This window comes from Formica exsecta, unplaced genomic scaffold (genome assembly GCF_003651465.1).
Source record: "Formica exsecta isolate Colony F162 unplaced genomic scaffold, ASM365146v1 scaffold139, whole genome shotgun sequence".
In the NCBI taxonomy this organism is placed as follows: domain Eukaryota; kingdom Metazoa; phylum Arthropoda; class Insecta; order Hymenoptera; family Formicidae; genus Formica; species Formica exsecta.
In genome coordinates, this window is record NW_021848721.1 from 248,004 (window position 1) to 258,719 (window position 10,716).

The following is a 10,716-nucleotide window of genomic DNA, read 5'->3' on the forward strand; positions in this document are numbered from 1 at the left end:
ACTGCTTGAAACAAGTTTGGATTTCATAATTCGCGATTGTGTCCTCAGGTGTTCCTTCTGGAAGAACAGACACGCGTCGAGGATGCTTCGCGGTCGCCTGACGAGAGATCGTACGTGTTCCTTTTGTATCCTCCTGCCGTAGGTACTACTCTCAATCCCGATCTCTACATCATTAGAGTTCAATTGCGCGCGTTAGTGGTCGGACTTTTGGTACACCAGATGTTGCTTCATTGCATCGCGAGTGTCCTTCTACAAGGTGCCGGCACCTCAATTTCAAGGTTTGTACGTCATTATTTCGAAATCTTTAGCAGTACAAATTACTAGATAATATTTATATAATGTAATATTATATACTTGTCGCGCGTGCGTGTGTGTATCAGAAAAATGTGTATTAAAGTTATTGATAGTTTGATTTAATAAATTTAAAATTTAGTAAAAAAATATATGTAGAATAACATAGGTGCATAATAATCATGAAGGACATGTTTCCGTAGCTTGTCCCATGTGATCCCGCACTCGACGCTGTGCAGCTCGCCTAATCCAAACGTCAAACGCGGTTACCTGTCCCATCTAAATCCGCATCACGTGGAGATCTTTCTTTCCATCTTGGATCTCTCTTACGTCGCTGCGTTGAAATTTGATTATCGACCTGGCCTGAAGTTTCTAGTGCAGAAGGTGGCGAATCTCGAGCAGCCGGCGAATCTATATCGTCAGGCGGCTGCTGCCTGGACCATCAAGATCATCACGTTATTGGAGCTGTGCTTGCGCGAGATAGAGGAACTAAACGCAACCTTGGAACTGGTTAAGACCATTCTAGGGACAGCACTGAGCGATCGGGAGTGCGTCTACGATATAAAGCATCGGAAGCTCACCAAATATCTTCGACAACTACGTATGATCTTCGACGAGCTCTGTGAGACCTACGTTGAGGTGATCCTCGACGAGGACGGCAGGTACACCAAGGTCGATAGTTTCACGGAGAGAAAGATATTCTTGTTGGTGGCACAGCCCGACGATTATCCTGAGATCACCAGAAAAGAGGCTATCGACGATCGACTCGTTACCAGCACTCCGGCGCCTGTCGGCTCGTTGGAGGAAGACGTCCCTGATGCCCAACTGAACGACCAAGAAGACGACCAGGATGATCCGGATGATGTCGACGTGTATAATCCGAATTTGGATGACGAGAGCGGCTTGGAAGAGCTCGGAGCTGAATGTGAGAATGATCCCAGGCCGTTCAGACTGTCGGACTTGGCCGCGGAGTACTCGACTGATTCTGGTCCGCAGTCCGAGCCGGAAACCGACAACTCGAGACCGATGTCCAGGCTCGGCTCGGTCACAGAGAAGGTTGTCTATCTCGATCGCTCCGGCGGTACCTCCAGTGAGGATTATATCGATGCCAAGTACGATGCTGTGACACCGGCGCCTCCCAATATGATATACAATAGCGACGATCTCCGCTGTAATTTAGAGCCGTTCTGGAAAACAGAGTCGAACGACGCCTCTTCCATGAGAATCATGGCGAATGTGAAGATGCTCGATAGAAATCGAGCGTTCTCCGACGAAAACTTTTTATACCAGAAATCATATCCGAAACGACGCGGTAGTGACGTATGTCCGTTATCTAGACGGAAATCCTTAACGTTCATCACTACGGCGGATCTCGACGCAGATAAGTCATCGCTGGTCGTAGAATCCGTGGATCTTCGGCCGAGATCGGTGATGGAGCTCCGCGAAACGAGACGTCCAACCTGGACGACATCCAGTGAGCCTCGCGAACCGGAAACAAATCGAAGTATCGAAGAGGAGGACAAAAGTAATACTAAATCTTCGCAGATTCTTGAAAATATAGACGAACTGCTGCGCGATTACGAACGCAGCAAGCGTGGTTTTAGAACGAATCCCTTTTTGCGGGACGAAGGAAATAAGGAAATAAGTGCAGCCGAGAGCCAGCCGATTGCCAATCAGGAGGTGGAGTTTCAGCGGAGAAATGTTAATAAAGATAGCGAAGCCCACAGGAAAGCATGGGCGGATACCTTGAGCACTGCGCTGGAATGGGCCTTAGCTTTGCCAGTGAGTGTACAATATATTATATAACTTTCTTACATCGCGTCATAAAAGATTCTAATATCAATCTCGAAATTGTAGATAACCATTCTTCTTCGAGTGAATAATTTGATCTTTCAAATAAAAGTATTTATGAGTAATTGTACAAGTCTGTAAATCATTTACGTTATTATTTTCACATTCCATTTTATCGTTTCTTCACCAGACGTACTTGTTTTGCAGGATGAACGATTGGCACCGTTACTTCCGGTTTTCGTAGGCGGCGTGCGAACACTAACCAGGCACGCCGTAGATCAAAGTCTGAAGCAGCGTCTCTCGGCTCTCTTCCATCGTATCGCCGTGCTTTATGGATTGACAAATAATTAATAGCGATCGCGTTTTACGCGCAATCGCAGCCTTAGATTATAAGACTCTCGGAAAAGCCGAAAAAGGAACGATTTGATATATTCGTGATATATAATTTATTCTTTCCATATTCTTCATTGTTACTGTGATGAAGCTATTGCTTACAAAATCCAAGAGAGAGAGAGAGAGAGAGAGAGAGAGAGAGAGAGAGAGGAGAGAGAGAGAGAGAGAGAGAGAGAGAGAGAGAGAGAGAGAGAGAGAGAGAGAGAGAGAGAGAGAGAGAGAGAGAGAGAGAGAGAGAGAGAGAGAGAGAGAGAGAGAGAGAGAGAGAGAGAGAGAGAGAGAGAGAGAGAGAGAGAGAGAGAGAGAGAGAGAGAGAGAGAGAGAGAGAGAGAGAGAGAGTGAGAGAGAGAGAGAGAGATGAAGCAGGATCCATTAATGTATTTCATTCGCGATCAAATTGAGAGAAGATCATAGGATCGATGCAAATTATATCGAATTTGAAAATGAAAAAAACATGTGTGCGACGCGTTCCCGTTTCCGCACGCGGATCTCCATTTCTCTCCCCGCGTCGACACGTCGGAGACAAGGATTTTATTTACGATCCATTCCGCACGCACATCCCTCGATTCTCATTTTATGCTCTTTGCGCTTAACTGTAGTTTGCGGTTCGGTCGTAGTGCCGGGTGTAGCGCCCGGATTTTTGCTTCCAACACGTAGAGCTTGAGAACGCGGGCGACTCGTCTCGTGAATAGCGGATGGTATTGGCACACACACTCCTCTCTGTTCACTTGCCAAAACGATATCTCTCCAGGAGTGAAACGTACCGTCATTTTTTATATGCAGCTTCTCCTGCCGGTACAGATACTCGCGATTATTTATCGCGCATTTCCGTTTTCTCATGAAAGAATAGAATGAAAGATCTCTCGACGAGACGTTAGCAGCGGATTATATTAGAGCGCGACTATATTTTATTGTATACAACGTAATTGAGACATATTGCTGGCGTAAATCTAATTAAGATTAAAACGTAATGTATAATATTCAATTTTCACATTGTGTTCCATAATTTTATTATTTGTTGATTTAATTTGTATTTCTCGTTTTGTGCAATTGACACGTAGAGATAATATAATTGAACGTTGTGTGATGTATATATTATATCAGATATTATCTCCGATGTTTCTCTATGTACGGTATATTCCATAAACGTTGTAAATGTTGTTGAGCATCAGATGGTTTAAAAATGGAGGGATTAATAATTGATAATAAAACGTGCCTATATGTATCCCTTGTTTTTTCCCTTCAAAAATACATCTAGATGTACAAGAAGTAGAAATGATTGAGAAAAATCGTTATAGATCAATATACAGCTGAAGCGCGTCCATGAGATATATATATATATGACAGTTTGCAAGTGAAATGTGTATCTGATGAAGATGTGTACGAACGTTAAATAAATAAATTCGAATATCCGAGGTACATACACATTATTTTAAATTTAAATTATCGTTTTGTACGTGTCTTTGAAGATGTTTTTTTTAAGATCTAATTTTAATTTCTGATATCGATAATATATCTTGAATTGTGTCGTGAATTCTTCCTTATCGTTAAATATGTTATTAAGATTGGATGTGTATTATCTTTTCTCACAAAAATAATATTTTAGGAGATTCTAGGATGCTTAAAAAGACTGTTTTTTTCTCGATCGAGGTCGCGGGTATCGCGCGATTTATTTCCATCGGCCATGCTCGGCTGGTACCAAAGATGTCGACCATTTCCTGCGAGACGAAACGTATTTCAGTTCGTCTTAACGGGCGCAGAAAAGGGCGGGAGACACTCTCGTCTGCGGTCGACTGCGAGTCGAGTCATCCTCGTAAAGAGAGAAGCTTACGAGCGACGACCGCCTCGGCTTATTCCGTGGTTTTATTCGTTGCGTCCCATTCGCAAGATGCGTCGGGGCTGTAAACATCGCAGCAAAAGAGAGAGAGAGGAGGAGAGAGTAAGAGCGAAAGCAAGAGAGAAAGAGAGAGAGAGAGAGAGAGAGAGAGAGAGAAAAGTAGGAGAAAAGCGAAGAGATCTCTCTTCTAAGTGCAAAGTCGTCAAAGTAGGAGAAATTTTTGTTCGGCTTCTTCCGCGGCCATTATCAGCTGCGATTCTGATTGTAACGTCATTGTATTCTTTCCCGTTTAATCTACTCTCAAAAGAAGAAGAGAAAATGTATTTAATTTATGCACACTCTTCAAACGGTATTTCGATTTTTTCAGTGAACAAAGAACGTTTAAGTTACAGACTATATATGTATGATTATTTATAATTAAAATACCATGATATTTCTTCTTGTGTCTTTTAAATCGCTTCTCTGATACTCCTTTTTTTTGCAGTTATTTACAGAAACAAACAATGCGATTATTAGAGAAGAGAGAGAAAGAGGGTTACTTACTGAGAAATGGACGTTAAGCTTGTTATTATACCTTTGATTCCAGTTACGAAGATTACTTCGTCGTCGTATATACATTGTCAAACGGTAAAATCGCCGAGAAGACGCTTATTAAGTTCTTAGCCACGTAGTAATTTAACATCAACGTACGTTTAGAAGAGACAATCTTCTATTATTTTCTATTATTTCCTGTGACGAATACGATGGACTGTACGTTTTTATGGCGTGTTACGTCTCTGGATTTCTAATTTAAAATTTCTGCATAGTTTCCAAATCTAATAAATTAAATAACTGAAAGATTGATTCATTACAAGATAAATTGAAAATTGGGATATAATGATTAGAAAATGATGTGAAAATAATTTATCCAATCCTTTTACTTTTCAATTAATATGCGAATAATTTTAGAAGCGATTGCGCCTTGAATTGTGATTTAAATAAATTAATTTAGCTACTTTATTTGTAAATTTTTTCGTAAAATAAATAAATAAATTATCGCGCACAAAGCATTGGATTAATTTAGGCAAAACAGCTTTAAAGATTTTGCTGACACGAAGCAGCACAGGGTGACTCGCTAATAAAGGGACGCAGGAACGACGAACCGGCGATGTCGCGACCAGACAGACCGCAACTATCCATCCGTTCGTCATTTCCAGCGTGCTTTAAATATTAAATAGAGCTCACTGCGCTCGTAAAAAGGGTTATCCGTTCCCCCGCGATGGGAGAGACGACGACGTTGCCCTCCCTTCCCCTTTCGCCCTTATGATGCGAACGAAACTTTTTTCTATTTGAAAAGACAATCAGAATGTATTGTTCTATTCATCGTACCTTTCTAAAATTAATTCGTGCAAAAAAGTTCAAAAAATTAATTTATGTATGAATACATGTAGAAGGAATCATTTTTAGCTCTGATATCAACGTGAAACTTTTTTATAAAATGTTAAGTAAAAGGATTTAGGAACCTATCGGGCAAGACTTTATTTCATTTCTGAAAATATTTGTGTATTTACAACGTTACAGCGTTTGACTAATATCAAGAATCAAACGGTATTCTCACGGCTCAATTTTATATCGAAAACGAGCGAATAGTCACTGATTAGTCTCACATTTCGATTAATCGAGATGAGTCGAAAGAAATTCGAGATCTAACCCGTTGATTTTCTCGTTGATTTTTCATAAGTTGTGCATTTTATTTTTTTTTAACCAAAGTTTCTCTACTTTATCTCACATATTCGACGTGAACGAGTCAATAATTTTCACTTTCATACGCGATCACTTACTTACGAAACACCGGATATCGCTTATTCCAACTGAGTTCTCACAGTTGCGACAACTCGCACGGATGGTTGCGAATGTTCGAAGGAGTTGGCTGACAGCAAATGATGGAGTGTCTCGCGCACGTTTTTCCTCCCAAAAAGTATTCATCGTACATCCTGCTATCTTTCTTCGTCGATATTTATATGTCGTCACTGCACTAATCAGAGATTATATTGCCACAATCAGAAACTCGCGTATTAAAAATTCACGCACGATAATGTCGCTGACGATTTTGTATAATCATATCGGTAGATACCTCTTCTTCTCTTAGTATGGTCTCCATACATCGTTTCTTTGCTCGCTCTCCTCCCCGAGCACGCCGATCTCTCGGATGCTGCTGATGGTGAGATTGCCGCCCGCTATGGTGACCTGTTCCTCGCTCAGATCGCCATGCAGGTGTAAATGAATCTGATTCTGATTAACGGTGCTGTAGAGCTGAGGATAGAGGACCATAGGCGTCGGACCTGTGATGTAATTCTGACTCGGATTGTTGTAGTAACCTTGATAATTGGGATTGTAATTGTGGGAGGCCACCGGGACCGGAGTGGCCGGGCCAGGTGTCCAGGAACCGTAGTGATAACCGGGACTGCCGGCATTGCCCGTACCACTGCCGGCGAAGATGTCAGGGTCGCTCGGCCTGGTCGGCACCAGCGGCAAGGAGGTGGTCGGCGAAGTGCCGTGTCCCGAGTACATGGACACGCAGTTCGGCGTATAGGTATCCTGCTGATTCTCCGAAGAAAGTACTGCAAGCGAAAAAGAAAATCGCTTCGATTTCCCAACTCTTCATTCGAGAAGACAATTTAATTTTGCAAGGCCCTATATAAGGGAAATTTTCTAATGAACAAATTGCGCGAATGTAAAACGATTGTTATCTATTAATAACATTTGCATTCTTGTGGAAGATTTTTGCCAAGATTTTACTGTTGCTGTAACTCGCGGCCTGTAAAACATGTTTCGTCCATTTCGAATTTTATTGTGATTTTCATCTCTAAATTACTAGCAAGATGACTTTACGAGTTTCCATATCTGGGGAATCGACTGTAATATAGTTTCTAAAATAGATACAAATTAAATATACCCCCCTCCCCTTCCCCTTTCAGATTGCACGTTACGAACGGAGATTGCATGTCGCGGAGTTTTTCCTGGAACGAATCATGCGTCAGAATGTAATTAAATCGTCGTAGGTGTTTCTTAATTAGCAACGCGTCGGCGAATTGCATTATCGGATCAGCGGTGTAAATTAGTTCACTTTCTTTTTTGTATTGCATTGTTTTTTATCGAATTGTATATTAATTGATCATACCGGTTGGCAATGGTACCGGTTCCGTCGTCGGATGATGCGACAATGATTCTCCTGGATACGAGAACGCACCGCCTGGTAAAGGGGAATAGGACCCGCTGCTGCTGACTGGAGGAGCCGGATAAGTCGGCGCTGTAGATGGATAAGTCCATTCCGTGGTACCTACACCCGTATCTGTAACAGAAGAAATTATTTTTCCTTAGAATCGACTAATTGTGCAAATAAAATGACCATAAATATTTTATGAGACAATACTTTTATCGTTTATCTCCATCAAATCGTAATTTAATATCACATACAAATATATATATATATATCCTGTCTTAATTTTTTAATAACTTCAATATTTAATAAATTTATTATTTGAATAAATTCATTATTTGATATTCTTTCTCTTATATTTTTAATAAATTATGTATATATATAGAAGGATATTAAACAATGAATTTATTATGTATATATATACGAATTTTTAATACAATACTAAGAAGTTACATTTCTGCATTTATAATATATATTAAAAATTCGTATTCTATGTGTGATGTTAAATTACGATTTGATGGAGATAAAAGATAAAAAAGCATTGTCTTGTAAAATATTATTAACAAAAAAAAAAATATATATATATATATATATATCTTTTCTTAATTTGTGAATAAATTCAATATTTAAAAATTAATTCAACAAAAACTAAATTGCTGGCACATATGCCGTGAAACACGCTTCTTAAAATGCGCAGCAAATCGCATGAGAGGTAACGGAGTTTCGAGTGAGTAACAACCGGCAGATTAATTGACATGAGTCACGAATCGAAGAAGTCGCGATGGAAGTTTTAAGCGCTCGGCTGGTAGTGAATGTGTGTATGTGCATCGTACGCGTGTGTCTCGTGAGATGCACGCGTCGCGACAAGATTAAGATCGTTAGCAAGTAAAGAGCGACGTGATTGCGTAACAATTCCGATGATAAAAGAATCTTAATCGTTCGCGATCGAATAGTCCGTACGACTTTCGTATCTTTCTCCTGGCTCTTCTTGTATTAGGTTTCCTTTGTTGCATACGCCAAGTATGGCAATATTCTTGTGTATTTCAGTCGTGGCAGAAATCATTTTACCGTATCACAAGTTTCATAATTGCAATCTGCCGTACCTTCTCTTCTCTCCACTAGACCTCGCTTCTAGGAAAGAAACTCAAATCACGATTCCGCGCATCGGTCGACTCTATTTGTAGAAAGTATTAGTAATATTATTTTATCCTGCGTCTCTCTATCACTAGAATATGCATCATAAAGTACCGGGATTTTCGAAACGATAAAAACGTTTCTCAAGCGAAAGAAACTGATGGAAAATCCGCGAAGACGATGATGAATCTCATCAACGGGCGAATCGGGATCAGCTGATGACAAAATTCGATTCTCAAGATGTTCATCATCTATTTCGTTTCCGAAATTCCTTCATCAACTTATAATTATTTGTCACACATTCCGAAATTTCTTTTTTTACTCCAAGCTTTCTTATGTAAAATCTGAAGATCTTCCCAAAGAAAAAAAGTTCCCAAAGAAAAAAAAAATGTTGAGAGAAGAATTAATTGAAAATTTGTCTTGAGAAACTTTAGAGTTCAGGTTTATGTCGTGAAAAATTGCCAACTCATCTCAGCTGTCTTTTCGTAAAGAGATATATTATATCTCAGAAAGAGATTTCGAAACGACTTGCTCTGCGTGACTGTTGATAGAACCTCTGTTAACACAACACGTGTTTAATGATAATTATACCTTGCAGTTATGCTAAATATTTCGTTCGCACATAGCTTCGGAGAAAATTAACACGAAACTCATCGGAATTACCTCTTTTGCGTGCAAGCAGTGGGGAAATACCTGTATCACATACGAAAGAAAACTATTTATATGCAAAATATCTTCCTCTCTCGCAAATTCATTTATAATCTTCTACACACATAAGTATCTCCTATTTAATAATATTTTCTCGGAATATATCAGCTGTTGCGTTGTATTTGTGATACTGTCAATTTGTAAATTGACATTTTCATGCCAAGTATTTTTCCGAACCACTATTCTAATTTTTTAAATAGAAATGCATGAATCCAAGTCATTGACACGCGCGTGACGAGTAATATAATTTTAGAGATATCGTTCTGAAATCGGCCGAGCTCGATCTACCACGAGGCTAGGTCGAGGTCGGGACCGATCGGATAAAACTGTCGTTACGCCTACCGAGAGCGGAAGGTCGAGGTCGTTTCGGAATTCTCAAAGGGGACCGCCTTGGCAAGGCGCTCGAGGGGCTGATTACCGAAAATGGCAGCGTATTTGCCGCAATTACCGGAACAACGGTAACAAAACAAAGGCCCAAACACACCACTCTAGTCAGATCGGTGTCGGCACAGGACCATCTGTTGGATAATAGTCCGTTTCCCCCGATCCGGTTCTCGCTCTAGGAGCGAACGAACGAGAAGAGGAGAGAGAGACATTCGATTCCATTCAAGATGACTTTTTCTGTTCTCTTCTTCCTCTTCTTTTCCTTGGCAATGTTTCATTCGCGCGGTGACCATACGTTTGGAATTTGTTTTTCAGACAGTTTTAAACATGTACATTTTAATTAGCGCTATTCCAGATACAACACTACATTATTATTAATCACGTTCATGTTGCAACAATATAATGAGTAATGGAAGATTTTAGATTCGAGTCTTTTGAAAATTTTTCGAAAGAACTGATCCACATGCGATCTATGATCTAATATCGAAGAACCCAATATCCGGTGCCAAGAATAGAGACAAACGAACCAAAAATGGCCTCTCGATCGTTATTTAATTAATAATCTCTATAACGATCGACGTCACCCTTCTCTATTTCGTCAGTCGTCTTTGTTGGTTTGATATTCGGCGTCGAACAGCTGATCGTCACGCTAATGCTCGCGTCGTCGCCGTTGACCGATTCTCTGGAGACGACTTCTTCTTCTTCTTGCTCTTTAAAGATCGCAGAGTTGTAGTCCCCATCGTCATCGATCCTGACCGAAAGAACGCACGAGTCCTGACCAAAGAAACTCCGAGCTGTAGCCTCATCTTTTTCTCTCTTTCTCTCTCTCGCACACACACTCCGCGGGTGTGAAACCACAGTGAGGTGGTTTTGGTGCTTAGTCCTCCGACCAGCCATCTACTTAACGAACCGTCCATCGACCGCCGTCATTTCGTCGTTTCTCGGTTTCCCTCCCATCTAGCCGCCGCCCCCGCTCTTC

At 40.6% G+C, this 10,716-nt stretch overlaps 2 protein-coding genes across 4 annotated transcripts in view; one reads left to right on the forward strand and one right to left on the reverse strand.

Moving 5' to 3' along the window:
- LOC115246152 (brefeldin A-inhibited guanine nucleotide-exchange protein 3-like) overlaps positions 1 to 2,646 on the forward strand; it is a 14,939-nt gene extending 12,293 nt beyond the window's left edge. For both annotated transcript variants that reach the window (XM_029824800.1, XM_029824799.1), the window contains exons 20-22: positions 49 to 278; positions 495 to 2,073; positions 2,290 to 2,646. In XM_029824800.1, coding sequence (XP_029680660.1) covers positions 49 to 278; positions 495 to 2,073; positions 2,290 to 2,433 — 1,953 coding nt within the window. In that variant the 3' untranslated portion in view covers positions 2,434 to 2,646. The remainder of the gene's footprint in view (positions 1 to 48; positions 279 to 494; positions 2,074 to 2,289) is intronic.
- Positions 2,647 to 5,809: 3,163 nt separating this feature from the next.
- LOC115246170 (protein lozenge-like) overlaps positions 5,810 to 10,716 on the reverse strand; it is a 32,990-nt gene continuing 28,083 nt past the window's right edge. The window contains exons 5-7 of one of the 2 annotated variants that reach the window (XM_029824826.1): positions 7,473 to 7,643; positions 6,426 to 6,912; positions 5,810 to 6,326 (exon numbers count right to left, since the gene is read on the reverse strand). In XM_029824826.1, coding sequence (XP_029680686.1) covers positions 6,437 to 6,912; positions 7,473 to 7,643 — 647 coding nt within the window. In that variant the 3' untranslated portion in view covers positions 5,810 to 6,326; positions 6,426 to 6,436. Of the gene's footprint in view, positions 6,913 to 7,472; positions 7,644 to 10,716 lie in introns of both variants that reach the window. The other variant, XM_029824825.1, reaches the window with a different exon arrangement.